The 26987-nt window shown below is 36.7% G+C and overlaps 1 protein-coding gene across 12 annotated transcripts in view; it reads right to left on the bottom strand.

Annotated features, from left to right (window-relative positions):
* The window catches only part of LOC139979103 (uncharacterized), a 201824-nt gene that overhangs the window by 13861 nt on the left and 160976 nt on the right, over positions 1-26987 (bottom strand). For 6 of the 12 annotated variants that reach the window (XM_071989777.1, XM_071989778.1, XM_071989775.1 and 3 more), the window contains 4 exons: positions 18907-19005; positions 6616-6702; positions 3889-4080; positions 3003-3182 (listed from right to left, as the gene is read on the bottom strand). In XM_071989777.1, the coding sequence (XP_071845878.1) occupies positions 3003-3182; positions 3889-4080; positions 6616-6702; positions 18907-19005 (558 nt within the window). The remainder of the gene's footprint in view (positions 1-3002; positions 3183-3888; positions 4081-6615; positions 6703-18906; positions 19006-26987) is intronic. The other 6 variants (XM_071989784.1, XM_071989782.1, XM_071989780.1 and 3 more) reach the window with 1 other exon arrangement.

Below are 26987 nucleotides of genomic sequence, written 5' to 3' on the forward strand. Positions count from 1 at the left end.
AAATAAAAAAATAAAAAATTATATTCATTCCAATCGTTAACTTTGTCTTTAATACTAACATGATATTAAAGTATATTTGTTTCAAAAGTTCACATATTAATTTCTGTCCCTCGAGACGCTAAAATGTGAACTTTTTCGAGGTTAACTCTTGAAAGGAAACCTTATACAAGACAAGACAAAAACAGGGACTCTTTGATGCATGTGACTCTTTAAATAAAGAGATTGCTACCTCCGAAAAACCCAGTCACGTTATTTGAGAATGGCTCCTTAAAGGAACATAACCATACTGGAATTGTACAATTCCAAGAAAGTTATAACAAAACTGAAGGAAATTTGTTCTTGGGGCTTACAGAATATGCTACAAGTAATAAATACCTATCGAATAAAGAGAAAGTTGTTCAACTTGTTTAGGGACTGATTATGATTCCTAACTCATTGCTAGACGAGGTTACTATTTAACCAAAGTCGTATCATCAGATGGTTATATTCTGCCTTATTTGTCTTCAAGTCGAAGGATAAACATGAGAAAAGGTTTAATCCTCTCTCCTAAACTTGTATCAAAACAGAAAATTATCAATTAATTGCTTATGATCATATTGAAGATGAAATCTTACAGGATTTCGAACAGCATTCGGAGTTTTCCTTTAAGACTTCTTTCTGTCATTTTAATTTACAAAATTTCCAAAAATTCAGGATACTGACTTAAATATTTATTTCACCTCTTGGTTTTTTTTGGGGGGGTGGGGGGGCCCTACTTGTAACAGGGGATAATTTTCTGGAATCCCATTGCAGAATGCTGTGCAAACATGATCAAATTACTAATCAAAAATGCCAAAAGATGTATAAGAGTATTTTTACACATACAAAGACCATTGTGTGTTGAGCATTATAGCAATAGAAGTAAAAAACATGTAAAAATGCTATGTGAAAAATTTAAATACACAGTCATTCCTGAAGATAACATACTTGTAATGTCTTGCTTTGATTTTAATTAAAAAAACATTTTTTTTTCAGTTTTGTATTTTGGAACTATAGAATTTGTCCTTAGTTGATATATTTAATTTTCTCCAGTTCTTTCTTGTCCATTTCTTTTCTTTCTGTTATTCTTGCAGATGAATGAAAATCTTATATTCTGCTTTAAACTAACATCAAAAGATCTTGTAAGAGAAACTGTTATTGCAATGAATTATATCCTGGAACGGAAAACTCCCAAGGTCTGGACGTAATGGTTTCTTTTAATACACTCCTGAACTTTGAAAAACTATGAAAACTGAACTTGATAACTCTCACATTAATGTAATTTCAGTCTTGTTAAATTGAATTTAATCTCTTCTCTTTGCAAATGGTTTTAAGTATTTTTCTCTTTTCCTTCGGCAACTTAACACCGCAAAATGATAAAAGAGCAAGGTTTGGAAGTCACGTCCGGCTATATCGATGAAAATATCCCAAAATATTGATACGACTGGAGAGAACCAGCAGAGTATAATGACCATTCTGCTGCTAAAATCTGATATCTTTCATCTGAATTTGAGGATAATTCATATTTTCTCACTGTAATATATATATATTTATACCTGTTCACCTAATTAATAACTAATTAATAATAAACTAGGTTAGACAAAGCCATGATGAAGGAGTTTTATTTCAAATTTGTCTTATTGTGAATAACAGATTGTCCAGGTCAAGTCTTTTAACAAACACTTCCCTGTGATAGGAAGGCTTCCAACCAAGAAAATCAGAGGAATCTATAATGTGGCAGAGAGATCACATATTGTCGCTATTTGATCAGAACTGCAAAACGCTGCAAGCTGTAATGTTCGTCCATACCTAAGCAGTAAACGCAAGGAATCACTTATACATATAGGTGTAATCTTGGCTACACATTTCGAGCAATTATCAATAAAGTTTTTTTAAGGAAATAGCATCATCATTTATCAGAAATTATAAATTAAATTGATCACGATCATACATTTGACGGGCAAATTATAAACGAATTCTGAAAGAGCAACAAAGTTTACCCAAATGACTGAGTAAAAACTACGGCATCACATTTTTTTAGAACGGTCCAATTTTGAACAATGTCCATTTTCAGTGCTGTTGATGCTGGCAAAGGGCGTTGACACAGCCAAACAAAATTAACGAATGATCAGCTATGACACTAATATGCCAGAATAGACTGCGGCAAGCTAGTGCAGTAAATGATGCATTCCTCACATCATAGTTTGAAGGATTGTGCACAAAGAATTCACTTCCTAACAACTGTGTACTTTTGTCTAAAATCATGTGCAGTTTTGACCTTTCATTGGAAATTGCTGAACCGTACTAGACATATCACCATGGTGACCACAGATGATGTTCATAGTCGTGGACGTAATGGATGAAACTTGGGGTCTGAGAGTGTGTACCGATTTGGCAACATATATATATTAACTTTGGTTGTTAGTGCCCATGCCAACGAGAACAAGCATCAACTATACACTTTTTTGCCAGTCCTTCCCCGATCTCCGAGAGCATAATTTATCTCCTCAGCTCAAGACGATATGGATGGAACTTGGGGTCTGAGTGTGTGTGTCAATTCGGTATCATATATATGTATATACTTTGGTTGTTAGTGCCCATGCCAACATGAAGAAGTATTAACTATTTACTTCTATTGCCAGTCCTTCCTCGATCTCCAACAGCGTAATTTATCTCTGAGGCTCCAGACATAATATTGTATTGAACAGACATTGGAATTGATTTAAGCTGTCAAAAGAATGACAAATATAATAGGTGCGACCATCAATCCCTCGCTGCCTTCATACATACAACTATTGGCAGCCACTGTCATGCCTCAAGTCAGGAATGGCAAGGACAATTTGTTAAACTTTGATTTAATCTAACTTGGGCTATTAACTCTTCAACTTTAAAACTTTTTGTCAAATGATATATTTCAAATCTCCAACCCCTCTCCTCCCCCTAACCCCTGGGCCACTCTTGACAACATCATGCTTTGATCTTACCTCTTTCTCACATTCTTTATTTGAAAAGAGCATCAGGTCATCGCCGTATATTTCCTGCGAGTTGAGGACGTCATGATAATCCATTTCTTGTACATGGGCGTCGTCGATTCCGTTCACCTTCAGGAACTCCAGGTACGCGAGAGCGAAGGCCTGTCCGATGGTCTGGGCGATGAGTTGTGCCTGCCGTGATGTCAAATATTTGGAGTGATTGTCGTTAAATAACCCGAGAGTAATTACACACAGAACAAAGGGACGTTTTGCATATATAAACATACATGGTACCGACGCTTCCCAACCAGATCCAAAGCATTATTGAATAACATTATTCTATGAAGTATATAAAACACTTGAAAATGCTCAGTATTAATAATAAAAAAAATATGAAAAAATGAAAACTAAAATTGAATGTAACAACACAAGAATTAATGTTACCTAAATCTAAATATTACATTTTACACATACATAGTGCTGTTTTACATCCTTTAATGTTAGAGCATTTGAATTCACATTTAATATTGCAAACAGACCAATATCAATAAGATCTGAGAACTAATGCCATAATCAGGCTTCGAGTGGTAACAATATATTTTCTTGCCCTTATCTCGGCTTCCTGACATGTCTCAAGTCTTGATCAAGTACAGATTGTTTGCGACAACCATGCTCCACTCATCCTGATGGCAAGAAGATTTATTTTCCAAAAATGTCACACTCACAAATTCAACTTTGTCAACTATTCCAACCTTTCTATTCGGGATAATGTTAACGTTTTTTTCTTTTTTAATATATTTTTTTCGTAGCAATGTGAATTCTACAATTCTGCTTCCATTTCACGAGATTGTCAAATTTCAAAAGATTGAAATTTGATTTTTATGATGGCGTTACTTACATCTTCCGTCTCGAAGACGTGGCAGATGATCTTTCTCGGTTGTCTCTTGCCCTCCCCGTCCACGGAAACGCCGCTCTCCTCCACCGCCTCATCTAGCGTCTTGACGGATCTTCTCCTCGCCATTATGACCACGATGTTGCCGATGTCGGCAATGTACGAGATGGTTTTCAGAGGATGATCCATCATGGTTTCCTGCACGTGAAGAAAAATAAATGTCCATAAAATATCCATCAAAAATATCCCCCCATCATGCCCAGGCCCCCCCCCCCCAAAACAAAACGAGCAGAAAAGACGGACTATGATAGATTTCATACTCATCGGTCTTTAAAAAATGCATAGATACTTTCATCTCGATAGAAAACAGTGGAATTGAAAAAAAGAGTCAGAAGAAATAAAAACAATTCTGGCTTTTGATTTACTTACGACGCTTCTGACTCTGAAAGGAACTTAATCATGTTTGAAGCGAAGACTTTGAATAAAACATCACATATTTCATATAATCTCTGGTAGATAAATACATTTAAGATGGCGATGAAGATTTGTGGCTATGTGTTGACGTTAATAAGAAATATCTGTTTAGTTTGGGGGTATTTGGGGTATGTTCGAACAAAGTTCGTGAGAAGTTTCGCAAACCCTAATTCCATCTGGATTTTGTTTGTGTGATGCCAAGATGTACATAGAATAATGTAAATGAATCACTGTTATGAATCCACTTTAACACAGCAGACGGACAGACTCTACCAGAGAATCCATGTGGTGTGAGCTTGACTTTGTATGATGTTAAAAGAGGGTACCTCTTCCTTGAACAAATGTGAAAACTAAAGGGGGAGGAGAGGGGGGTGTGGAATTCATTCTCCCAACCCACCCAGATTTCCTCCATTGTGTAAACATTCACAATAACAAAGAGAAGCATTGTTAGCTCTAATCATGGTAGAGTAGTCTTAGCAGAAGCCTGTGTGGAAGAATCATTGTAGATTGGGCAGTTGGGATTGTGATAACATGAACAGAAGATTGTCCCTTTTTGATGGTAGAGGACAACTAAAATCCCACCTCTCCACTGTAATACACAATAATACACAATAATACACAATAACCCAGAGGAGGCTCATTGGTAGTACTTAATTATCATAGCAGTGTTTTGGTGTACAAATCTGTAATAAACACTGCAAGCACGACTCACTATATGTAAACAATATGCACATACTTAAGAGTTCTCATGAATATAGTAAGTCCATATCTTTTAGCTCAAGTTGCTTGAATAATGCATGTTGTTCAAATGCCAAGAGTTGTTGCCGAGTGGATGACCTTCTCAATCCCGACGTGGACGATGATGATGCATTGCGAATTGTAAACACCCACAACGTGGTACGACACGAAGGTTTTAATGATACAATTTATAGATAAATTGTCAACCACTCTGCAAAGTCACTTTCATCATGAATTATACATTTTCCTGTGTGTTAAAACCGGGGCCAAGATACGGGGGCTGACAAAATTCCATTCTCGATGGTAACCTCGGTAACACAGCCAATTAACGCTACACGTGAACTCATCTTATAAATCAAACTGAAAAGCGTGGGTCTGCTAATGAGATGCAAACGTGTTTTATGCGAGCCAATTTTGACTGATATTTTAAAGACCTAGATTTCATCAAGTATAAAATTGTCTTGTTCTTATCGTCACTGAGCGAGGTCAGAGCCTTTTTTTATTTTTTTTTATTTTTATTTATTTTTTAATGCTCACTTTTGACCTTCACATCACTATGTACTATACCCTAAATGATGGCTATTCTATATTATAAGAACACATCACAGTTTAAAAGCAAACATTAATATTGTTTAAGAATATATGGCAAAATTTGTTTAACAATGGCATGGAGGTCCACAACTGATTGTCTTATCGCTCGTTTCTTAACCTTCACACCATTGTTTTGTATATCAATGGATTCTTAATGAGTTTCAAACTTTAAAAAAAAAAAATTAACACCGAGTAAAGATCGAATGAAGTTCAAGATGATTATCATGCATTGAAAGGGGGGGGGGGGGGTGGTGGAGTTGACAGAGAAAGGAACTTATATATCTTTTTCTCATACAGTCGTTATTACCATGGTGATCAAAATAGTCTATTTAAATATGATTTTTTTCAAATTAAATTTTGTTTAATAAGCAGACAACCGTCTTTAACTGCTGTGTCTTCTGAGAATCCAAGGACAGACGCCATCTTGGACTAAATCGAGTACCGTTCCAGTGTAAATAGGATGGTCGTAACAAACTACTTGTGTGCAATGTAACTGGTATGACATCTAAGGATATGCAATAAGTTGATAAAGTTGTAACTTTATAACTTAAATACATATAAAGACTTAATAATTCAGACATCATATAGCAATAGTCACAACGGACACCATCTGGTATACAATGTAACCAGAGATCTTACACCGGCTACATACAATATAACCTAGGAGCTAGGAGAGGGAATTATGATATCAGAGATGTTGCTTAATAAAACATCTACATATCATATCAATCAAATAAAACAGGCAAGAAGTGAAAAGTACACTGGGAAATGATAGAGAAAGCCATGAAATATAAAAAAAAATGAAAAATTAATGTCTGCTCTTGCTCTTCCAAAATTAACTGCAACACTTTTTTTTCCTTCTCTAAAGATGTTGTAGTGGCAAAGTTCTCTGCATAGCATTTTCTTGTGTTTCATCTTACATCATCTTACCTGAGAATCGGCATTGAGAACTTGTATTCTCTCGTTAGAAATGGCCAGATCAACCTCTTTGCTCGGCTGTTCTTCTCCCTCCGGGGCCTGATGAAAAGAGAGCGGATATGAAAAAAGAGGGAAGATGGATTAACTGTTTGTTAAGAGCGGCTGAATAGATACATTACAATGGATTGCTCTGGAGCGGTGTGACCCCCGCCTCTCATGACCTAGTTCTACACTGTCATCTCGCGGAATTAACGGCATGCAGAGGCTGTTCAAGGTTGGATTCTATAGACACTTGACATTATGCAAAATCTCCAGCTCATTTGACAACATTTGCAGTTTGTTGGTTTTTTTTTTTTTTGTCATCACAGAAAACAATTGTATAAACTGAAGCTTTGACCTTCCAACTGTAAACGAAGCTGATACATTGATGGGTTATTTTTGTGAATGTTTGCTATGCAATATTATTGAAAGAAGAGGTGGCAATATTAACAATCATGGCAAACAGTAGCTCAAGGAGTAAGAAAAATCATGCGTGTGACCCAGTTATTCGTAACTGTTCGTTTTGTCGCAAAATGCCTGCCAGATGATATGATCATGTCATTGCACCCCATGAAAAAAGCCAGGATTAACCCATAAGCATATCTCCATGACAACAACAGACATATCTCTTTCACAAACACGGCAACTTAGGAAAAGACCCTATAATGGGACGAACATGATTGCCTTTCACGGGTAGGCAACAGATCGGCTATGTTTGTTACGGAGAGGTTTGCAACGACTCCGTGAATAAGAGTGACCTATCCTACGTTGTTAGCATTACAGTACGAGGTGCCCATCAGTAGACACACTGTACATAGGGGTCATCAGTACTGACACCAAATATGCTAAAAAAATCCAATAATGGTCACTGATTTTGCCAAGCTTCATCAAACATATCTATAGCCTCTCAGGCCACATCTCTCTTCAATAGCCATTAATAAATTTCTAACTTAAACTGACACTTCTCAATGATGGAAATAAGTCTAATATTGCTAATGAGAACCTCTACGAAAGTATTTTTGAAAACTGTTAGCAATTTGTAGATCACTATATACTTTCTGGTCAGATGATAGTACGGACAAGATTTCTTTCGATAAGAGTAAATTGATCTGTTCATGATAAAAACAAGCAAAACAGGAAACACTTTTTAACTGCTCCAGTCTGTCCACCCACACAAGTAACAGTTATATAAGGTCAATGCCCGCCCACGCAAGACTGGTAATCCAAAGAGGTGTGTCTATCATGCCTGGAGTCTATACAGCATTGTAAAATCCAAAGTGGTGGAACTGCCCCCCCTTCTCCCCCTCCTCCCACCCTTCTAAATTATTCAGCCAGCATTCATTATGATGAAGTTCTTGAACCCACTAATACCCATAATGATCTGTCCAGTGTGCACGGTAAACAACATCTTTATTCGTCTGTCTAATTACTACGCCGCTATTCCAAATATGTCCTCTCATCTAGGAAGACAATGTTGGGATATCCAATACATTCATGTTGGCACATTAATGTAATCACTAATCATGCGATATTCATTGCACCTCCCGGTCTCCCAAGGTTGGCTTTGACTTTAAACTTCCTTGGTTACTCTTCCTTTTCCTTTCCTGTTTATGTTTTTCCCTTACCTTTCGTCCAAAATGCTACGAGAAGGAATTAATTAGGTAAAAGAATGACAGAACTTTTCACCGAGGGGATCTTAAAACCGGCTTCTATTCCCTCCGTCAGCCTTTAAAGGAACGACTACGCGGACGCAGGACGGTCTCGCCTCATACCCGAGAAGTTTTCCGAGAATACCTACTTCGCGAATGCACTTTAACGTATGTCACTTCTATCGGTGAAGTGTCCATCGTCTATAGATAAACAAAGTTTCTTTTCTTTAACCGCAATTCACTCTTTTGAATCGTTTTTTTTTCGTTGTTGTTGCGGTTTTCTTATCCAGTGTGATTCCTTTAATTATTCATTTCCATAGTTTCCCTCGGGTAGTACTTCAATTTGTCGTTCATTTCTTACGACAGATCATGCAATAGACGAGGGTAATAGACGGCCTCTCACGCTGCATGTAACCGTACCAAACGTACTTCAATCCAAGCCCCCGAGAACCTCACTTGTTTGCATCGAGATGCGTCTCATTACAGGTTCTAGTCGACTTCTATTTTATTGGAAATAGAAGAAAGCGAGGCTCCGGTGTTTTCGATAAATCACCTTCCCACACACAAATTAAGGATGTCATGCCTAACATACCGTAAATTATACTTAAGAATTCATTTGCTATTCAAATGATTGCTTTCTTGATTCTTCTTCTTGTTGATTTCTATGTTTTTCTCTTGTTTGTGTTTTTTTTTTTGGGGGGCGGAAGACAAACATTTTCAATCATGATGAAGGTAAAAATAAAAGGGGGGGGGAGGGTCCCCATTTGAGCTGGACTCAAGATGAAAACATATACGAAGTATATGGAGGGAATAGAATGACAAATTAGCATACGAATAAATCCTAGAGTCTGGATGGATACGGTTCTGGAATGTGTGTTTTTTTTCCTTTTTCCAAGTTTTTTAGTTTTGTCACTCTGAAAGTATAACTTTAACCCTAAGACAAGAGTAAACATCTTCAATCTAAAAAAGACATCTATGCAGGCCTGGCTTTACAGTATACGACCATCGGGTTGATTCTAATAAGACAGGTTTTGGTGAAACCTAATACAAATTTGCTTTTGTGTGTCACTCATTCAAAACCATCAGTTGCTAGAAAGTTTCCTGCACCCATTAGGCCCACACCCACATCTTTATAGAATTTTGTACGGCTAGGATATCAAGTTTTTTTCCTCCAAATTTGGCTACTATAACAGAGTGGATAATGTTTGTCTTTGGGGCAATTCAGCTGAGATATCTTTGTTTTCCTTCATCATACTTCAAATCATTTATCCACAAAGGAAAATAATATTTTCTGCAACAAGAGTTGCATGTTAATGGATAAATCAACAAGATGATATTATAAAATAGCCTCAGTGATGCTTTTGATGAGCATTTCCTTGGATGTCATCACCGCCTGTGATGGACACTTCCTGTAGTGATGAAAGGCCACTTCCTGGAAGGTCATCAGAGGTCACGTTCATTCAATTGTATCTCCAGTTAGGGACAAAGATATTGAGATCTTGGGGGCAGTGAACTTAAACCGTGCAGAATATTTTTCTCATCAATATAAACTTTTCTATAGTGTCTGCCTCTGGAATATCCCTATAATTATCAATGAAATCCATCATTGTATCTCATTACATGAATTTTTTTTGGGCCTAATTTCAAGTATTTATAACTGTGGTGTCGGTGGAATGAAATGTAGAGGGTTGAATTTTGCGGGACACATCTTTTTTGAAGAACATACTCCCTTTCACTCCTCATTTTGCTTTCATCCTGATCATACATCTTTGTCGGCAATGCAACCTTTATTAGTGCACTGCGGGTCTCTATGTACTGATTCCCTACAACGTTAACTACATAATTAGGTAAATGTGGCAGTGCTGCATAGGTTAACGATGAATCCATTATCAAAGGAAGATATAAAATGCTAGAAATACATATATTAATTTCTTTGATTATGCTTTTACCCTCCCCTCCCTCCTCCACCCTCAATCAATTTGTGGAACAGTAATTGCATGCCCAGTCAGTTTCGATCATGATCATTTTGAGGTTAAGACACTGTCATTTGCACAGAAAATTTTATGAGTCAAATTTAATGTTAAGATTGAAAAGCTTTTAGGGAAGCTAACTTGCTGCCTGCAACTTTGGAAATCAGTCTAAGTAATATACATGTGTACTTAAGATGACATCTAAGGGTCATATAAGAGGTAGAAATGCATTTGTACTATTAATAAAAGATGTAATAACTTATCTTAAAACACCAGGCAAATTTACCATTCTCACTTAAGAGGAACAGCACTTCGTACAAATACACAGCTCGGCAAAACCATGAAAAATACCATAAAAGGATGAGATATTAGCTCAGCAGCACACTATACAACCCGCCATCTTGAACCATGTAGAATAAATCCATAAAACTTGAGTACAATTAATCAACTCTATAAATGATTAAAATTCCCTAAAACCACTTATCTGTTTTGGGAATTTGTTAACCACACACTTACCTCATATACATACGCATTAACCTCTAATACTACGCTCAAATTGGTGAAGTCTTTAAACAGGGGGGTGTGGCTACCATCCATCCAGACCCTGACTCCTCCTACCTCTTTTGACCATAAGTATGGAAAATCGCACAAAATTGATATTGCATATGTATATGAGGTAAGTAAGTGTGTGTTATAAATGCTGAAATACTCTACTATTAATAAATTGTATTCTAAGTGAGCTGTTTCTCCCAGAAATCTCTTCTTTACTGTTGACAAGTGTAACGTTGTCCCAAATGATAATTTCTTTTTCAATAAATTCTCAAAGACATAAAACAAATTGTTAACAGTACTTCAGAAGTTGAATTAAGTGAAGTAACATCAAATAATATACAGAGGTGAACATTGAACGAAAAAATACTCTCTTCCCTCTCTTTCAAATAACGTCTGAATGAAACAACTCTAAAACTTCTCCGATCACTCGTACAATAAATTCAGGGAATTCTTCAGGCTTTTTAAGCATCATTACGATGGATGCTCGCTTCTCATATGTGGTATGTTTAATATACTGAGTTACAGAACATTCTTTAATTGCAATTCCTTTCCCTATAGTGGTGTATTAAAACCAGCAACAATTTTACACTAGTTAAGAAAATCCTGCCAATTTTAATACCAAGTTTTGGATTCCTTGTTAAAACTTCATTGATATCCTTTATCTTCATTGACCTATTTTATAAATTTATGCGGACTTCATAACAGCTAACATAAAACTTGAGCTATATAACTAGAAGTCATTGATAATGCATGGACCTCAGAAGTTAAATTCGTCCATATGGAACTACATGCAACCATAAAAAATAATTACATCAACAAATAGGTGATTTTTTTTTTTTTAAAGATTTTTGGTGATATTAGATCATTTCCCCCTGTCCAAGTTGATACAATCACGAACAATGCCTTACCATACATTTAATACATAGATCTAAATTAAGAGAACATTTACAAATTACAAACCTCAACTTTATTCTGCTTCCTATTCCACTTGTTGAAAATTAAAAAAAAAAAGAAACATTGAATGCTAATACAAACACATGCCAAAACATGAATACTCAAGTAACACTTAAACGTAACTGAAGCCCCTAGATACTATGGGCTGAAGAAAATTAAAATGTCACTTCTGAGTATATATAGACAGAAACTGATGCTCTCAATTTGTAGCTTGTGGCTAAAACAAGTGACATTTCAAAATTATTTCTGCAAATTTAAGGAGGTTAAACCTTCCCTACAGAAACACTATAAAAGGGCAGAAATTCTAAGTGCATGGTATCAAACTTTGACCTCCATTTAAGAGGTACCTGCCCAGTATTTCAGAATAATTTGATCAAGTTGGTTCTGAATTATCTCACCATTCAGAAGAGTGAGGATGGAACTTTCCTTGAGATCAATATTAAACTTGTCAAAATCTTGTTGGTAAAATGCCACAGTTCACAACACACAAGTATTCTATTTTACAGGGCAAAGATTAACATACCATGCTTGTGGTGGTGTCCGGTAACATTGAAATAGAGGCTATAGTCAGTAGTGATGTATTGCAGAAGTCAAAGTTATGAATTGTTTACTTCAGTAAACAGTGAAATAATATGCTTGTCTTTTGTTGCTGCACAATTTTTGACCTAGATTCAAGTCTTATTTTTACAAAGTGTGAAGTTGGAAGATTTACACACACAAAAAAAATAAAAAAATAAAAATTTGGGGGGAAGCAGAGTCAATCATGGTAAAAACAACACTAATACAGACAATTAATCATTTGTGCCATTAAAATCTCACTTAATTGATGGACTTCTTTATAAATGAAGTTTCAGGTGTAAAACAAATTTGGCATAAACAGCCATATCATTAATTCAACAAAATTTAGCTTTAATCTCTCAAATAGGTTACAGGGGATGTTTCGAGTAACAATAATTGTTTGAGATGTGTACAAATATGAGTTTCAACATCTTGTAGGTGAAATAAACATAAATTATCAACTAAATGTATTGAAAGAAAAATTGTTTGATTATGAACTGGCCTCTTAATGTTCAAAAAGATTTCTGAGGCACATTTCCTTCAGGGACAAATGTCTCTGATAATATAGAGAGCATTGTGGTCAAGTGCTTAAGGCAGTGGAATTGTGATCTAAGGCTTGCAGGTTCGAGTCCTGGCCAGATCATTACGTTGTGTTTCTTTGGGCAAGGCACTTTATCTCCATTGCCTCTCTGTACCCAGGTGTATAAATGGGGACCTGTGAGTTAAACTGTCAAATAGGCACTGTTAAGCTACTGCCATGTTATCATTGACTATGGTAAAATTGTTATGCACCCTTGAGCACCGTTATCGGTGGAAATGTCTGCGCTTTATAAATCCTCAATATTATTATTATTATATTTTAAATTCATACTTTGCATCACCGCCAAAGAATTGTTTCAAGTTCTGCATTTGAGTTTATTCTAAATCTCTCAATACCTACTTTAGACAGAACAGAATTAATCTCAGCGATCCAAAACCTATTAAATATTGTTGAAAAGAAAGACTATTCTTCTATATATAGGAATGCTAAAAGCCACTCAACAATTTGCCCCAAATAACCATCTTTTCTATTAATTTCTGCCCTAATAGATATGAAACCTCACAAGGACACTTGCCATTAGGAAAGGGAAATGAACTTTTCCCGTACTTTTAGCTTCATACGTCAAGTGGCAACGAGGTTTGGGACTTAGAAACATCTAGCCAAGGTTGAGCATACATTTGTCAAACCGTATTATAAAAGTACACTGACTTTTTATAATGATGCATGTACAGGTATGGAATTCCTGTCCATGCACACACCACCACACATGCTCCCCCTAGAGATAAGTTTTTCTTTTCACTTAAATTGAACAGTATCGACTTTGAAATAGACCAAAACTTTAGTACCATCGGCATCCCATGGGTTCGAGAAGGGGCATACTGATTAGCAACCATATTTCCGTCTTGGAGCATTGACGATAGAAGCTATACTCCCCCTGAGATGGAGTGGTGTGTCAAGATATTTCTCCATACATTCACAATCCTAGGTGCCAGAACTGAATGCAATATGCCTATAGTTATAGACAGGTAAAAATCCCAAGGTGTAGAGGAGTGTCATTGATACACTGATCAGCTATGTTGCCTTGTAATTTTTTTTTTAATTTCTTTTTTAACTTTTAGGATTAGCTTATAATTAAAGGGCAACATACACCTTTTGAGAATTTCCATCTATACCTTCAGGTGCAAATTAATTTGGAGGAGACGATAGCTTGAATAAATGAAAATGGATGGGATAGATCTCTGAAACGAGCAAACAGACAGCACCTGTATCAACTGGGAGATACCTAGCAGATGAAGACTTAACATGCCAACAGTGGGAAAATGTGACAGGAAGCTGAAGAGTACAAAAGTTCTTGTAAACTATCATCATTACAGTACCTTTCGCCTTGCAGATGAAATAACTGTTCCCTTTTTGGCGGGGAGAGACACAAATGGGGAGAGAGGGGGAGGAGGAAAAATTCTCTTTCATCACTGGATGGATATACAACTTATGGCACCGTGGGTACTAATTTAATTCTGTCAATCCTACCAGTTTCTGCACAGAATGCTTTAAAGTCACATAGAAAAGCTCCTGGCCTATCTTATCATGGGTTTTTTTAACGACTGAAATATTTATATAGTGTGTCACACTGGATATGTCCTAAGTGTGCTCAGATATCTTATATGACAGTACTTAGTGGATATAGCCTACACAGTACAAAGCGAATTACAACTTGATCGAAGGTAAAGATTATGTGTATCTAATATGGCTATATAGCTGGTCTGGACTTTTGCTTTATCTTTTTCTTTCCTGCTATGTAAATCTTGGTCTACTTAGTTCTAGCTACTTTAAATGCCATTCTAGCCTATGTATATGACCAAATGTAGTAGTATAACACTAGGCTTTTGTGCATCATGTATATGTACAGTAAGTGTAAATCATCCACCACAATTGCCTGTTGTTCAGATCTCATGGTATCTTATCCAATGACATCTTGCTGCTATCTTATGTATAATACAATGTAAATCCATATCTAATTAGAAATTGTAGCTGGCTTGGATATTTCCCCTATCCTATCTATATGTCTATGGGGCAATATAACACTAGGTCTATGACAACACAGTCTTTGTAGCTATGTTAGTGTATTACTCTACATCCACACTTATGTCTTTGAAATGCAGCCAAGTGTCTCAGAAATATAGGAATTGGAATTTCAGTGATTTCATAACGGCAAAAAAGTGGTGGTTTGACATTTCTGTTGCTTGGCACCTGTATGACAGAGCATCAGAGACACTTGAGTAATCTTTCCTTTGTCCTATTCTAAGATAAATTCTTTGAAGAAAGACACATACAAATACACACAGCCTAAAATTTTGATTTACTCTGTAGAGTACATAATGTCACACTGATAAGTTGACCATTATATTACAAACATTAATATTTCATAAGGTTTCTTTGGGGTAGGTTGTTGAAGAACTTTACTGTGCAAAAAATGTTGGATAAAATGGAATTTCTCTATGAATTAATCATGTTGCTTGAAACCTTACTATTCCCTACTCTACGATACTAGCCACAAATAACGCTGGTATGGCCCCTCTCTGCTCTTTCCTGTAACACCAATCATCTGACAATCAATTGATCTCGATTGAGCTAGTATACATCCTCTCTGGTCATACTCTTCTTCTCTTACTTTCGATTGCAGTTTGGGAATTGCCGAGGCCACCGTTTCTCAGAAACTAAATGCTATTGATATTTTCTGGATTTCACAGAGATGGGAAGAGGATAAAAATGGCCTTACACATAAGCAGGGGGGGGGGGGGGTTTAACTGCTCAGTTCATTTTTTAAGTTTCAAAGAAAAACAGTTGGCAATAGGAAAAACACACAAAATTACTTTGTACATGTTTGATCATGTGTTCCTAAAACATGTGAAAATGTGTTTAAACCTATTGATTTGACAAGTGTAGCGAAGGGTGAAAAATGTGTGACAAATCTCAGACAATCTAAGAATAAACAATAATACAATTTGGAAACATCTGTGTTAAACACATTGGACTTCTTGCCCACTAGTTGTCACAGATTCCTGACTCAACCCGTAGTATGGAGTGTCTCTGGAAAATGCATAGCAAAGGGTGAAAACTCGCAAATGTGTGTCAAAAATCACACATTTTCAACACAAAAATCCATAGGGTTTCTGGGATAATCACAGATTTTCACAAATGTATTTGGTGAACCTATGACACATGTTCTTTTGTAAAGGACATAATATAATTGTAAACGATGAATCAAACACATTTCTATCGGTTAATGAAACAAATCATCCATTACGAAAGGCTTAAAGAATTGAGAAGCTGGATACATGATCTTGCCTTCGAGTATTATTAAGTCCATTCCACCAGCTGCTATTCATTTTTGTTTTTATACCAATTCACCAATAGATATACCCAAAGGTGTGAATATTCAATGAAATATTGCGTAATTGTATTATAATTCACCAACAAATACACCCAAACCATGAATATTCAATGAAATATTGTGTAATTCAATAATAGCCCAAAGCACCATTTTCAAAGCACCTAGAAACCAGAAGTTATTGTTCAAGCCTCTACCAACCACATGATGAGAGTGACCCACAAACTATCAGCTTTCAATAGACATAATCTAATAAAATCATGTCATAATATATAAAAAAGAATAACTTTTGGGGAAAAAATTCTCTGAAGATTGGGCAAAATTAATTAGAAGAGCACTTCAAAATTTAGCTTCCTGTGTGTGTACTTATACTTTTGGTCACCATGGTGTTAAGAGTTAATTCTGAATGAGAACATTAATATTAACATCGTGGTTGACGAAAAGAGGTCGGTAGATTAAATATAGAGTTGAAATAACGTCAAGTGTGTATAAAGTAAAATTGATTAATGTGTCGATGGCATGTTGTTAAATTGAATATATTTTCTACAAAACTAAATGTAAGTTTTAGTTTTCCTAATTATTTCTATAAATAGTTGCCCTACTTGTTATGGGTAATGTCACAAACTTAAAAGACTAAAAGTTTCATCTACATGTAATTTACTGAAATCCACTGGTAGCATATTCTGGGTCGTTTGTTCTTTGTTAAATAAAATGTTTTTTATTAGATATCGTCCAACCGGCACCCCTGAGACAAGTAGATGTACTGAAATTGTTATTACATTCATTAATTGTACTTTTGGTAAAATTAAACACACATACTCTAAGTTCTAAAGAACACATAACCAATATCAAATCTTCTTGCTTTCACATGGAAGGAAGTATTTAGCTATTTTACAAGGTCATTCCCATTTTAGACTGTCTGGAATTACAACAAAGATAGCATAAAGAATTCTGGTATTAAAAGCAGCCTCTTTTTTGTTTGCGTGGCAAATTTTACCAAGTAACACTCAAAACAAGGTAATAAATTGATAACACTAAGATTGTGCATGCCTCCTACATTTTTCTTTACCGGAATGAAGATCGCTGAAAATCTAACAGTGAATGACTTCACCTGATTAATTAGAATTTCATCAGACAGACACTTTTCAAAATTATAAGTAATCAAATCTTAAAAAGGCAAATTTGCAAGATTTTCATGATCTTGGCATTATCTTTGGCATTTTAGTTCATTACGTAAAGTGATCTTTGATTAAACAAGATAACGAAGGACATATTTGATAGATATATTTTAACTGTCAAATGGCGCTGAAATATATCAGCATCAAATCAAAAAGCTTTCAAAGTTTAGCAGATCTGGTGGAATGAATAAACCTTGACTTTTGCACATAAATATAAAAGTACTAATGTAAGTCACATACAGCCCAGATACTCAAACTGTTTCGCTTGGTGACTAACAATTTGTAACCTAGATCACCTTGGAAACCCCCTCCCCCATAGAATGTGGCCTGGGGAGGTATTCTCCCCCCCCCCATATTTGAAAAAAACATTTATTGGTTGCTTAGTTGCAAAATGGTGTTATATTTGGCAACTTTTATACTAAATTATGTTAAAGGTTTTCCACTTTCTTCTACAAATCTCTGCATTTCCCCCCCCCCCCCTCACAAAGTTTTGGTGACCCTCAAAACCATCCAAATCATTTTGGAGACAGGCTTAAAAGGGTTGCGAACCTAAGTTTGAATACCCTGGACATACAACAATTGTAAAGCTAATATAAACACCTATGGCGTTAGTAACCTCATTTTATTATACAGCTCAATATTTTAATTTCGCCTAGGGTGTTAGTATAAACTGCTTTTATTTGACACCGTATCAACAATGTATTACTGTTTAGTCACACACATGTTACACCTGCTTTATGTGGATATATGTATGGAGATGATGTCATTATATATGTTTGACCACCGATGGATTTTCACAATCAGGAGCGTGGGAGGGGTTGATGGGAATACCATATCAACAGTGTATTACTGTTTAGTCACACATATATGTTAAAGCTGCTTTATGTGGATATATATGTATGGAGATGATGTCATTATATATATTCGACCAACAATGGATTTTCACAATCGGGAGCGGGGAGTTGGGGGGGGGGTTCATGGGAACATGAGATGGGTAGCAGGGATGGCCATATTTCCTCAATACCCCACAAGATCAATGAAACAGTACACCAAGATATTCAAATAACACATTGACACTACTCAGTTACATAATAGTAGGTAACAATACCTACATGAAAGATTTCAGTTTTAAGATTTTTTACCAATATGCATAGCAATAGAATTTACCTACATATTTGTGAAAAATGAATAATTAGATATTTTGAATTATGAATCGTCAGGAGTGGGAAGGGGAGCTAGGAAGTTAGAAATTAAGGGAGGGTGCAAGGGACAGGAGGGAGTGGGATGACACCTCTATAACCCTCCTTCCTATGTCTCTGCTATAATTATTGCATATATGTATGATGTTTAATGTATATGCATGATGTTCAATGTATATGCATGATGTTTAATGTATATATGCATGAAGTTTAGTGTAATGATTAGAGCTGGATTCAGATATACTATCACCTACAGCATGTATGATTAAACTTACCAGAGACACTCCTACAAACGGCTTCAAGGGATTTTTAACATCTTGGTGAAAGTCGATAAGACTTCGCACTCCAACTTGGGCTCTTTGATGGCTTTGAAACTGGCAGAATGTAAATGTAATGTAGTGTATAGGTGATGTTTTCATTTCATTAAGAAAATAAATGCCAAACCTCTGCATAATTTTCGGTAGTTCAACAAACTATAAACTATTATATTCTCGGCACTAAAGAATGTACTTTGACATTGGATAATGATATGGCAAAAAAAAATCCCAAAACAGACTAATAATAATAATGATAAAAAAAAAATCAACCAAAGCAATAAGTCATGAACTTGGCTATTGATTTAAGCACACAAAGTTGCCTTTGAAAATATGAATTTTAAATATTTAAATTTATCTCAAAGATTTCCATCAATTACAAGCATTCAGCAGCTAATTATGCCATTGTTCCTCCTCATCAGGTCATTAGTGACACCAATGTATCACCACGCATGTACCACAGAACTGGTACATATACAGTATTCATACAATGGTATATACACGCTTTAATACATTCTAGAAGAGGCTTTTTCCCAGCTTGTTTAAAGTCAACGGCTGGATTTCATAACATCGAGAAATTGTGACATTGAAAATGATATTTTAAAAGTATCCTCAAATTAGCAGTAATCCCTTATATCCAAACACTGTCAGCATAACAGTCTCTTAATTGTGCGTTTCAACCTAATCATATCTTATACATGTAATATACCTCTTGTACCACTTTGGTCTAATCACTTGTACTTATTGAACCTGCAAAAATCCCTTATCTTTGCAAAGACAAACTTTGTGTACTTTAATGAACAGCCATCATGACTAATAAATAACCTTGATTCAATTGATATAAAAAAAACAAGCTTTATAATATTCTTCAAACAGCGTTGTATCGAATAGCACACGATAGTAATCTTGAATACTTATAAAAGCAGATCGGGTCATTTCTATATTGCATGATATACCGACCTTTGACCTCATACAAGCACACTTTTTCTGTTGCCTCTCATTTAGTAGCCTGCATAATTCCTCGACGTCAAAGATATCCAAAGAGCTATCATCTGAAGACGTAACCTCCATATTGACTCCCTCGTTTCTATATTTTCCGAGAATTCACAAACTGATTGTCTCTGACAAACGATTTCTCTTCCGTACCGATTCCACTTTTTAACGCAAAATAATAATTCATACAGAGCAAAAGTATGACAAACATGTTGGTACATCTCCGAGCGAATTAAATTACAGAACACAAAAATTCTAAAAATATTAATTTTCGAGGATGAAGTGATCTGAGAAAAGTCGGAATAACTAAAGAAGATTTACAAAAAAAAAACGGTCTACATAAAACCTTCCCCAAAGTCATCAATCACCGATTCTTTATCAGAACTCCTCGGAGAAATCTCCTCTTTTGTACGATAGTTTCCGTAAATCCTGACAAGGCTACGCAACTCTTTCCTCGGTGCCTTTCTAATTCAATTGACTGACAAGACAGAGATTTGGAATAAGCTGTTTCTCCCTCTCAGAACAGTCTTCCATCACAAAAACGCTGCAGCTTTCAAGGAAAAGGATTCTCAATTCCGACTCGTAAATAAGGGTTGCTTTTATTACTTATGAGTGGACGTAGCCAAATTTCAATCTAGAAATATTTTTGCCATTACTTTGGGATTACGTTTCACTCGATCCGTCAGCTTATATTTCCAAAATATTCTCCGAGATGAGTAACACCGATATAGAGAAGTAAACAACTTTCGGTACCGAATGAGAAAGTGTTGACATTTGTCAATGTTTTCATGAAATCTTGATGAAACAATTTACAAGGAAAAAAATAATCTAACATCAAGTAAGATTAGCTCTCAAATGAGTGATATTAGAAGTTTGCAGTACCACGTGACTTTTTTTGGCATTGTGTAACTAGTTGCTTTTTGGCCACTACTCGAAAGAGAACCACTAATATCATAGCTCAAAGACAAAATAATGAAGGTTGCATGAACCCCTTGGAACGTTGGAAAGATGATGGCATTTAATCAGAGAAAAATGATTATTCTCTCTGTAAATTTATTTCGGAGTTAATTATCATTACCATGATATATGGCATATGGAAGCAGATCAACTAAAACAAGTCGCAAGGGAGGATGGAAAAAAAATCTCAAGTTTCAGAGTTGAAGAAATATCCCACTGACTTGTTCACCGATATAAAACGAACAAAATTTTCCACTCCGGTTGCAAATCCCTGACTCGGATTACCTGCTGAAAATCCAACTGCAGACGATGGGTTAAGACCCATCTATCAAATAGTCTGGATGAACACACTCAAAAATCAATCCTAACAAGCTGGAAAAAACAATTCCTGCACTCATATAACTTCCAAATCGAACAACGAGAGAACCCCAAAACAAAAACACAAAAGCTCAGAACTGACAAATTCCGCAAATCATATCCGTCCTTATGACACGATTGAGATGAGAATAAAAAAGAAGAATCTAGTGCCGCCCTGCATCAAATCTAATTTTCAGGAACAATGTTAAAACGTCAATTACCAGTTAACCCAGTTCAATGTACACACCGCTCAGGGGGGTGGGGGAAAAAAAATACGCTTTATGTCCACCGCGGAGATGGAAGATGAAATCAGACACTTGGCTCCACCGTGGGAGAGGTAGAGAACTGAAACAGCTGCTCAGGAAGGAAGAAGGTTGTTATTCTGATCTCTGATTCTCCGTGAAAACATCTCTCTACTCGGCGACGGAGATGAAAAAAGCAACTACAACACACAAAGAGTAATTACTACACCGGCCCATTCTATCCCGTGGTAAAATATAACAGACCGAGTGGGTTTCGTTGTAAACTCTCAAACCACTTTGACACATATATCCCGGACACGCAATGTGAAGAATATGCAAATTGCTAATATGGCTGATGGCTAGGTGGTTGGGGGGGGGTTTCTGTTTTCTTCTTCTTCTTCTACTTCTTTCTCTTATTTACTTCTCTCCCGCTGTCTCTCTGCTTCATCTATCACAACCAGCCAGCTTCATCGAGTTTCAATGAGGATGGAGACGATCAGCAATGAATCATATGAACACAACTTTGCTCGGAGAGGAGAGGAGGAGAAGAAACTCACGGCTCTCAAGATGAAGAAGATGAAGAAGAAGACGGCAGAGTTGACTCTTCTCATTTAAAAGGTTGACAATCTCTAAAAGCTTTTGAATTGCAGTAAATGTATAAATATTACAGAGGTTGCTGTTGTTGCAGACACGGACGACGTGTCGATGTGTGATGAGAATAACAAAAGACTCGATGCTGTGCTTCTAATTCTGGACTCACTTAACATAACTTTACTTTTATGATGTCCGAAATATACTCTGCTTCAAACTTTACAGACTGTAAGGTAGCATATGAGAAAAGAAGGAAGATTGGGGGGGGGGATGAGGTAAAGGAGGGGCAAGAGAGGACTGTTGAAAGCAAATAGTTAGAGTATGGAGGGGAGGGGTAAGAGATGGGATAAGGCAGGACTGATGAAGCAAGTAGCTAGAGCAGGGAGGGAGACAGAGAGGGGGCAAGGGAGGACCATTCAAGCAAGTAGCTAGAGTAAGGATGGGGGGGTAAGAGAGGGGGCAAGGGAGGACTGTTGAAGCAAGAAGCTAGAGCAGGAAGGAGGGGTAAGAGAGAGGGCAAGGGGAGGACTGTTCAAGCAAGTAGCTAAAGTATGGACATACATATATATAACATTGTGACAGTTAAATATACTTAAAACTATGCTGATGCTAATACGTTACTACAAGGTGCTTCACCTACTATCTGAAGTGATACTCTGTAATGATACTCTATATTATGTTAACGTAACTCTTGTCACGTGTCAAAGGTACGTGTCATGTTAATTCCTGTTCCATGCAGTACAAATCAAATGATGCAGATTTCATTTGTAGTAGATTTATTTTATAGATATAACTTTTTTGGGGACAATATCTAGGTGACCAACCAAGCTGGGTACATTAGAAGGGTGCGGGGTACAGCTAACTTGACCGTGATAGATACCATATGGACACATTGAGGAGTTACGTCCAGCTAAGCTGGGTAAAATAGAAGGGTGTGGGGTACAGCTGACTTGACCGTGACAGATACCATATGGACACATTGAAGAGTTACGTCCAGCTTTGTCACTCTCTTCTCGCTTTTAATACGAAAATGTGGAAATATAACTTCGAAATATATATCGAATGTTCTGTTGCTAATAAAGCAATATGCAATAGTAGCTGTCACCCCTAAGGGTGACTCTGCGACTTTAAATGAGGAGATTGCTACCGTACATGATCTTCACTTGAAAACGGACTTCCATCACGAGGGGGAAACTCGACGAGTCTCATTATTTCGCAAGAGACATCTGACAGGTTTGAGAGTGATTGCCACTCGAGGATGAGGGGGTATTTTCTGCCTGATTAGAGGAGGACACCGAGATAGTCTTTCCTCTCAAACCTAAGCACTCGTGATTCGACTAAACCGACCGTAGATTGAAACATGCCGCCAGATGGGGCTCGCTTTTATCGCCCGTGTGATGACATCTCGGCCAAAAAAAATGAGATGAAATATAAAGAGACGGACAGATTGGTTGCCTCTGTGCATGTAATAAAGCTGGGGGAACTAGTGAGGGTTGGCATAACATATATCTGTATGCTTCTGCATGTTTTTAGTGATTTACAAACAAGTGTTTTCCACAGCTATATACATATATATATCTATATATATATATGACAGTACAAACATGAATATACAGTAAGCTAACCATCCTGCCATAGATCATGGCTATGAATTAATAAAGGCGATATAATCGGCTGCACAATGTAACAGGTTGCATGTATCTTTCATTGGAGTACAAGCGTCGACAAGGAAAGTATGTTTCCTTGTGATATAAACACAAACCTTAGAGTAGTGCCCAAGCACACCGCCCTCTACGAATACTAAATTTAGAACGTTTCTCTAATCTGCAGCTGACTTTTACTTGAGCCCTGGTGGATCACATGACTGCCAATTCATTAAATATTGCACCTGCTATTATTTCCTTAATAATCTCACTAACCAGCTTCCAATGTTTAATATATAAACGGTTCAGTAAATTGCTCTCACACGTCATTGGTTTATCAGAACTACACGAATTTGAGGGAAATGACTGTCATTTTTTATCTTGCTCTGCCTCATCTATAGTAGAACTATTTACCGTTACAAACGATCGCGCTGTTGTTATCACCTTGTTATGACCGTGCTTGCAGTGAATACCAATTAAGACGTTAGTCGTCATTTTACACTACACTACAAGCCTGCAGTGACCACCACTCGCCACGCTAGTCATCATTTTACACTACACTACAAGCTTGCAGTGACCACCACTCGCCACATTGGTCATCATTTTACACTACATTCCAAGCCTGCAGTGACCACCACTCGCCACATTGGTCATCATTTTACACTACATTCCAAGCCTGCAGTGACCACCACTCGCCACATTGGTCATCATTTTACACTACATTCCAAGCCTGCAGTGACCACCACTCGCCACATTGGTCATCATTTTACACTACACTACAACGTTTCAACAAATTACAAACACACTGTACCATACCTACAAAGGTTTGCCCTCTATGTGTATGTTCTAGCGGATTTCTTGCCGTTTTATTACATATATATCTGCAAGTTATATACATATTTAAGAGGATTATGACACCACGATATTGATCATATATTGAGATACCCAAGAGGAAAATGTTGAAAAGACACTTTCATCAACATGTTTGGACCTACGTCATGAGATTTGTTCATGAAGATTTCGCTGGGTGGCTGGCCTCTAAAAATAATGTATTTCAAGAAAAATATTCCCCTCTGGGGAGGTAAACACCAGGAGTGAAGAATTATTATCTACAATCAGATTTCTCCCATCCTAGAGCCCGAGATGAAAACATTCGTCTCAAACAATACGAGCATCACACTAAACTACCGCCTCGTGTAAGCTTTACCACTATTTAATGTCATTTATTCTGATAGGTTTTTGGCAAATTCTGACAGTCCCAGGATATGTCATGTGATTTATAGAGGGATCACAAAACCCAAGGATGATATTCAGGGAAGGAGAGGATTTAGAATGAACAAGCTGACAAAACGGCATTAAAATCAAGCCAAAATGACTCGGATTTTATTTGGCTGTAAACAGGCTGCTTACATGAGGATCAAGGCAGTGTTCTTTTCATGTGAGATTTTTTTATCAACCTGGGCAAATATGTTCAGTTGCTAGGGTACAAACTGCCACTTTATCTTACGTACATTAAAGTGAAAAACAAAAAAAATGCTTAAGCTTCATTTAATGAAGATATAAGTCTTGGTTTATACATGCTATAACCTAGAATATTGATTCTTCCACTAGACGAACTAGTTGGAACTTTTTAACATGGCCTACTTTGTGAAGGTTATAATTGGCCTTAACTCTAGAGAAATAAATCTATCAAGATTTGATCAAATGCTGGGAGACAGATTAAATTCACTGTATGATCTGTATAATAAACTTAAAAAACAAAACGTTAATTATCTGACAATTATGTCTATTTTTTATCATTCCTGGTGTGGTTCCACTGGTTGGCTGACCATTTGATTTTTGTCTTACAGTAGATATTCCTATCACCAAATTGATCTACATTCGAAGTAAAGTGCATGCATGCAGGCTAGGAACGGTTATTTCTCATGAAGAAACAAATCGTTGCATCTTCAAAGTTTTTGTTTCGGGATAAAGCAAGCAGTAAGATATTATGAATAACAAACTCTGTCTGTTCTTTTCAACACCTACACGGGTAATAGCTTCTTCCACTATACATCTCATCTGCCTCTGGAGCCCGAAGCACTTCCAGACGAGGACGATACTCAGAAGAACGTGTAATCTAGAATCAATTGACAAATTGTTTTTCCATTTGTGATATATCTGAGGGAGAAGAAACTTTCTGTACTTCCGTTCAACTCCGCTCCCTTTGAATGTTTTCGTACGTGAAATTATAACCCCCAGGGGAGTTTCAGAGCCGATACTATCTTGAAGTTTATAATAACTGTTGCATTATCTCAATCTGTACGGACGTCAGTCAATAGTACAGATGTCTCACACACTCATAGAGCATGCAACCGACAACTTCAAACATGCGGTCTTCTATCAGGTCCTGTTATTGTTGCTTTACAAATTTTAACCACTCGATCCATCCAAAACCTTCGAATATGCAATTAATACAAGACTACGAGACATTCACTTCTCTTTTTTGGGCGATTTTTTTCATTTCTACTGGCAGGCAACGAGATGCTATTTTCACGGACAAATAGATCACAATCCTATCGCTCAAAATGGAGATGATTTGATAGCTGGCATAGAATTAACTCTCTATTATCTGACAGTCCTTGTTTACTTATCGAATAAGAAACCTAAACATCTGTCATTATCGGGAGCAATCTAAATGTCACATTGACAGGCCCCTTCATCTTTACTGGAACTCTGTTTACCTCGGTCATTTGATTAAACACGATAACCAATAGTTGCGGGGTATCTAAGACGGCGGTCTGAATGACTAGGTCCCAAAAAACTAGGTAACATTCGAATGAACTGAGCAAAGATTTGAGGGGAACCGTTGGGGGATGCTATTGCCATGGGGATAACTTATTTCTGCTTTAGACACTTTAACAAAGAGAGGGAGGGATAGCAAAAAAAGAAGTATAAAACGACAGTAAGAATAGCATTTAAATATGGCTTTTGGATTCGTGGGTCTAAAACCAGGCAGGTTGAAAACGAGTAAAGATGAATATGTAGTTTTGAGAAATGAAAAGTATCGATGGAGGATGTTGCCATGGTGATGTAGCTTCTTAACACTTCTTAACACACAGATACTAGTTGAACATTTATAAAGTTCACCAGACTATTGTGTAGGCACTGAATAGATAAATGTTATTGCCATGGTGATACCACGACAGCAATGAATTACATAATCGGTGCCGTTCATATACAGCGATTCAAAAGAGTGCGCGGACAAACTGCGTACCAT

This window comes from Apostichopus japonicus, chromosome 13 (genome assembly GCF_037975245.1).
Source record: "Apostichopus japonicus isolate 1M-3 chromosome 13, ASM3797524v1, whole genome shotgun sequence".
Classification (NCBI taxonomy): domain Eukaryota; kingdom Metazoa; phylum Echinodermata; class Holothuroidea; order Aspidochirotida; family Stichopodidae; genus Apostichopus; species Apostichopus japonicus.